Source organism: Chlorocebus sabaeus, unplaced genomic scaffold (genome assembly GCF_047675955.1).
Source record: "Chlorocebus sabaeus isolate Y175 unplaced genomic scaffold, mChlSab1.0.hap1 unalloc_scaffold_217, whole genome shotgun sequence".
In the NCBI taxonomy this organism is placed as follows: Eukaryota; Metazoa; Chordata; class Mammalia; order Primates; family Cercopithecidae; genus Chlorocebus; species Chlorocebus sabaeus.
This window is the reverse complement of record NW_027327501.1, coordinates 121,006-127,309: the sequence shown is the minus strand read 5'-3', so window position 1 is coordinate 127,309 and position 6,304 is coordinate 121,006. Positions and strand designations below refer to the sequence as shown.

The window sequence follows — 6,304 nt, the reverse complement described above, 5'->3', positions numbered from 1 at the left end:
TGAACTAAAATTAGAAAACCCAGAAATAAATCTCACTTGGGGTGTAAAAAAATGGCATTAGGGGAGATTCTGGGTCAATCGTCCAACTGTGCAAACTGGATCTTGGAAGCAGGATCCCTTTCCTGCAATGAGACTTGTTTATTGGTGGTGGTGTTTCAGTGGAAACGATTTTGGAGAATGGCCCCTTCCTTTTGTGTATCTGCTGATTAGATTTCATGGCTGATTAGATTTCATGGGAAATCAGGGGTTTTAAACTCTATTTAAATGTTAACATAATTCATTCAAATGACAAAAAATCAACAGGTTCTTTGATGTGGAATCATCACAGATCCATTTCTTCTTAGGTACAGTTATTAAAGTTGACCTACCAGAGTGAAACAATTATGGAGAATGGCCCCTTACTTTAGTGTATTTGCTGATTAGATTTAATGGTACATTTATCATTAGGCATAGTGATCAAAGTTGACCTACCCAAGAGCAGAGATGTCCAGGACAGAACTCAGGACTCTGTAGAATCACAGAATATTGGATGCAACACTGTTCAAGCACATAAATATGCTCATTCAGAGGGTTTCGGTGTGACGTGTGTGTGAATTGCAGTGTAATGAGCATGACACGCAGACAGGTTATCAAGTGGACTCACCTCAAAATCAGTTATGGGCATTACAGAACACTGATGCCAAGTTCCCGGATCCAGAGGAAAGAAACTCCAGCATCCTGTGTAAAGCCATGGCATCTGGATTTCTCATGCTTCTGGGGATCATGCTCCTGAAAATAGTGACTCCTTCCTCCTTGTGGAGCATCTTTCTCAGCAGCGCTCATTTCTTCTTCCAGGACTCTGTCCAACAGAAAGGGGAAGCCTTCTGATAGAGCACACTTGACCCATGAAAAGAAAAGGGAAAGAAAGGAGACCAAAGGTCACACTCTCCTCATTCCACCATCCTCCCTAAAATCATCCTGATTTCATGGGCCCTGAGACCGGGGATGCTTCTGTACACCTCGAGGCCTTGGCACCTGGCCTAAATTCTATTCTCTTTCTCATTATCTGAAAAATTTTAAGAAAATCCCTAGAGCCAGGATCTTTATTCCTAGTAAGCCAAAAGTCCCAAAGAAACACCCAAATTCTGTCCCTCTTAGTTTGGGAAACAAGTCTACCTTCATCAGCATGACATTTTCCACCAAATGTGGTAACTGCAAGTCCACCACACAATGCTTAACTGGAATTGGAAGCAACATCTCAGACGATGAAAAATACATGCAACAATCCCTAAGACAAATGGTTTATTTTTCCCTTTCTTACTAAAACAACCGCCAGTTTTAACAATGGTATGCAAATCTCTTTTAGACGCCCTGCTTTTAAATCTCTATGTTTCCTCCTGAGACAGGGACTCACTCCCATCACCCAGGCATTTACAGTGTTTAATTCTGGTTATATGCTATTCTCAAATTTACAACTATTTATTTCATCTCTCTCAAATGTTGATCCATTATCACATACGTATTAAAATATTATCTCCCATGCTGTGTGATATGTTGTTTTATATTCATCCTTTCTTAAATGAACCAAAGGTTTTAGTTGGATTAAATTGTGATTAGTCAAGTTTTCTGATTTCATGATTTCTTAAATTGCGGTCATATGACCTCAATCACTGGAAATAGAATGTCATGAGTATTTCTCTTTACTTGCAATCATAAATACGGGGAATGTCATCAATTGGTATGTCGGTGATTGCATGATTTCCTGAAAGTCTTTCACAGTCTAATTTGGACACTGAGTATTTCGTCTAAGTTCAGTGCATGTTTCCGACACTTGATGCTTTATGATTTCGGTATATAGCTTCCACAAGAGCATTTCCTGCAAAGACATGTCTTGGTCCCCACTGGTAAGTCATCTCACTCGAACACAGAATCAATAGGCTGAACATGGAAAGGTTATCGCTAGAATACTTATTAGACTGCACGGATTTCTTCTTTGATATTAAGGAAACAAATACACTGTGTTATTAACTGTACTTCATTGATGATTCTCAAGTCAGAAAGTACAGGTCTGACTTCCTGTCCTTCAATGCCTGAAAGGATGATCGTATCTGCCAAGAGCACATAGTTAGAAGCACATCGCAGCTCAAACACACACACACCCAGACATATAAACAAAAACAAAGAAACACTCACATGGGCATGATTCCGCATGCCCACAAGTTCACGCAAGCAAACACATACACACAAACACACACATTGTTTTGTAAGGACAGAATTATTCCCTACCACTGTTTTAAGTAAACTAACGCATTCCCCAGGAGTTTTAAGTGAACTCCCTGGGGAATACAAGGGGACACACCCTATGACTCATTCTTTAACTGAGTGCTGATATTGGATTGGTGGACCGCGTACCTGATGGGTGGGTGGGGTGTTCGCGGTAGGCGGGGGTGAGTTATATAAGGGCTGATGCAGCCAGATGGCGCGTCATTTGAAGACTCTCTCGGAAGAGATAGCGTCTTTCTGCAACGTGTGGTCCCAGCAGAAAAAGCTTGTGATCCTTGCTCCTGGCGACATGGAGGCCGATTCACTCCACTTGGGAGGTGAGTGGCAGTTCAACCGCTTTTCAAAACTCATATCTTCTCGGCCAGATGCAGCTTTTGCTGAAATTCAGCGGACTTCTCTACCTGAGAAGTCACCACTGTCATCTGAGACCCAAGTCAACCTCTGTGATGATTTGGCTCCTGTGGCAAGACAGCCTGCCCCCAGAAAGAAGCTTCCTCTCAGTAGCAGGAGACCTGCTGCGGTGGGGGCTGGGCTCCAGAATATGGGAAATACTTGCTACTTGAATGCTTCCCTGCAGTGCCTGACATACACACCACCCCTTGCCAACTACATGCTGTCGCAGGAGCACTCTCAACTTTGTCAGCGTCACAAGTGCTGCATGCTGTGTACGATGGAAGCTCACATTACACGGGCCCTCCACTGTCCTGGCCACGTCATCCAGCCCTCACAGGCATTGGCTGCTGGCTTCCATCGAGGCAAGCAGGAAGATGCCCATGAGTTTCTGATGTTTATTGTGGATGCGATGAAAAAGGCATGCCTTCCCGGGCACAAGCAGGTAGATCATGACTCTGAGGACACCACCCTCATCCACCAGATATTTGGAGGCTGCTGGAGATCTCAAATCAAGTGTGTCCACTGCCAGGGCGTTTCGGACACCTTTGACCCTTACCTGGACATCGCCCTGGATATCCAGGCAGCTCAGAGTGTGAAGCAAGCTTTGGAACAGGTGGTGAAGCCCGAAGAACTCAATGGAGAGAATGCCTATCATTGTGGTCTTTGTCTCTAGAAGGCACCTGCCTCCAAGACGTTCACTCTACACACTTCTGCCAAGGTCCTCATCCTTGTATTGAAGAGATTCTCCGATGTCACAGGCAACAAACTTGCCAAGAATGTGCAATACCCTGAGTGCCTTGACATGCAGCCATACATGTCTCAGCAGAACACAGGACCTCTAGTCTATGTCCTCTATGCTGTGCTGGTCCACGCTGGGTGGAGTTGTCACAACGGACATTACCTCTCTTATGTCAAAGCTCCAGGAGGCCAGTGGTATAAAATAGATGACACCAAGGTCACTGCCTGTAGCATCGCTTCTGTCCTGAGTCAACAGGCCTATGTCCTCTTTTACATCCAGAAGAGTGAACTGGAAAGATGCAGTGAGAGTGTGTCAATAGGCAGGGAACCAGGAGCCCCTGGCGCTGAACACAAAGACAGGCGAGCAACGCAAGGAGAGCTCCAGAGAGAACCCTGCCTCCAGGTACCCGACTTGGAGGAGCACTTAGTGGAAAGAGCCACTCAGGAAAGCACCTTAGACCACTGGAAGTTCCTCCAAGAGCAAAACAAAACCAAGCCTGACTTCAACGTCAGAAAAGTCGAATGTACCCTGCCTCCCAACGTGCTTGTGATTCATCCATCAAAATACAAGAGTGGGATGAACAACCATCATCCTGAACAGCAAAGCTCCCTGCTGAACCTCTCTTCAAGGAAACTGACACCTCAGGAGTCCATGAACACTGACACACTCACTTCTCTGCAAGGGAGGACCAGGAGATCCAAAGGGAGGAACAAACACAGCAAGAGGGCTCTGTTTGTGTGCCAGTGATCTCAGGAAAAGTCTCCACCCAAACGCAGGAGTGCATGCGCACACAAACTGACACACACACATACACGTACACACACACACACCCACGAGGGGGTTCACGCACGCACACACACACACACCATCACATACTCAGTCAATCCGACATAAAGTAATGAGGAGCCCAGGTTTCTGTCTACACAAGAGGGACAACTGGATAGTGACGGCTGCGTTTCAGGATGAGCCCAGACATGGGAAACATCGAGTTTTGCCGTCGTGAGTCTTCTGAACCTGTGGGGGGATTGTCTGTGTGTTTGTGTTCATGGAAGATGACATTCAGTGTGAATTTCTGAATAGGACATATTGCGGTGTAGGGTTGCACGTGAAGTTATTGCAGGGGACGGGGTTGACTGTTTTCTCTTGGAGTGTGTTTCATTCGTCAGTTGTTGGTGAGCACCAGAAGTTGAAATTTTGCGAACGTGGGACTTCTGTGGATCCTTCTCCCTACCTTGAGTAGTGGAAACTGGAACGCATTTGAAGAGAGGAAGGGTGTTTTTCTTTTGAACCTGCCTCGCCGTTTTTACATTGCTTGTTGAATGGACCTCAGGCGCCCTAGGACTTGTGCCCTTGGTGGAACCCACAGAATGCTGGAAACAGACAGACAGACACACTTGCCTATTGAATGCTGTCCATTTCCAATGAATTGAAGCAGAAAATCATCCCACTGGTATGTGAGTCATTTGGAAGTAAGTCGTATTTATAATAAAGGAAATCAAACACAGGATCGTGTGTGTATTCAACTAAAATAAAATCAGCAAGCACTGAAATAAATCTCATTTGGTGTGTATCAAAATGGCATTTGGGAGATTCCGGGTCAATCGTCCAGCTGCAAAAGGTGCATCTCTGAAGCACAGTCCCTGACCAGCAATGAGACTTGTTCATCCGAGGTGGTGTTGCAGTGGAAGTGATTGTGGGAAATGGCCCCTTCCTTTTGTGTATTCGCTGATTGGATTTCAGGCTCCGTTTCTCGTTCGGTACAGAGATCCAAGTTGACCAACCCGAGAGTAAAGATGTCCAGTGCATAACTCAGGGCTCCGTACAACCACAGAATCTTGGGTGCAACCCTGCTCAAGCACACAAATGTGCGTATTAACAGTGTCTCTGTGTGACGTGTGTGCAAAGTACAGTGTGATGAGCATGACTGGCAGACAGTATGTTACCATCGTATGTCCCCAACCACCGGAAATAGAATGTTATGAGCATTTGTCTCTTCTTGCAATCATAAATTTGGGGAATGTCATCAATCAGCCGGTCGGTGATTGCATGATTACCTGAAAGTCTTTCACCGTCTAAACTGTGCATTGAGTATTTCGTCTAACTTCAGTGCATGTTTCCAACACTCGATGCTTTATGATTTGAGTATCTAGCTCCCACCAGAGCGCTTCCTGCAAAGACTTATCTTGTTCCCCACTGGAAAGTCATTTCACTCGGATATAGAATCAAGAGCCTGAACATGGAAAAAATCAAGAGGCTGGAATGTCTATTGGATTCCCCAGATCCCTACACACACACATGCACACAGGTGCACAGTCATTTCTACACAACATAATGTGGTCCTCAGGTTTTTGTCTATGTGAAAGGGACAACTGGTTAGTGATGGCCGCATTTCAAGATGATCCCATATCTAATATGTTGTTGTGGAGTTGTGAGTATTCTGATCAGGTGAAGGGACTGTCTCTGTGCATGTGTTTTCACAGTAGATGACATCCTGTGTAAATATCTGTAGACTACAGAGGTGTAGGTTTTCCCCTCAGGTTACTGGATGAATTTGAATTTATTGTTCTGTCTTGGTTTGTTTTGATTAGTCAATTGGTAGGCGAGAGTCGGTGAAATTTTGCTAAAGTGGTATATAGGTGAATCATTCTCGTGAATGTGAATAATTGAGACTGGGATGCATTTGTAACATTGGAAGGGTGTTCTTACTTTTTATTCCAACTTTTTTTGCATTTGTTTTCAACTGATCTCAGGTGCCCTGGGTAGAACCTAGGTAATTCTTGGAACAGACAAACAGATGCTGCTAATTTTATGGTGTGAGTTTAAGTTTAATTTAAAGGGAAAATTTTCTCACCAGTATGTAATTCATTTTCAAATAAGTTATACTTATCAGCAATGGAATAATACACAACA

At 44.5% G+C, this 6,304-nt stretch overlaps 1 protein-coding gene across 1 annotated transcript; it reads left to right on the top strand.

Annotated features, from left to right (window-relative positions):
• The first annotated feature begins 2,551 nt into the window (after positions 1–2,551).
• LOC140711131 (ubiquitin carboxyl-terminal hydrolase 17-like) lies at positions 2,552–4,153 on the top strand. The gene is given in 1 exon segment (XM_073014040.1): positions 2,552–4,153. A coding segment is annotated over 1 exon segment (1,590 nt). The 3' UTR covers positions 4,142–4,153.
• Positions 4,154–6,304: the final 2,151 nt, after the last annotated feature.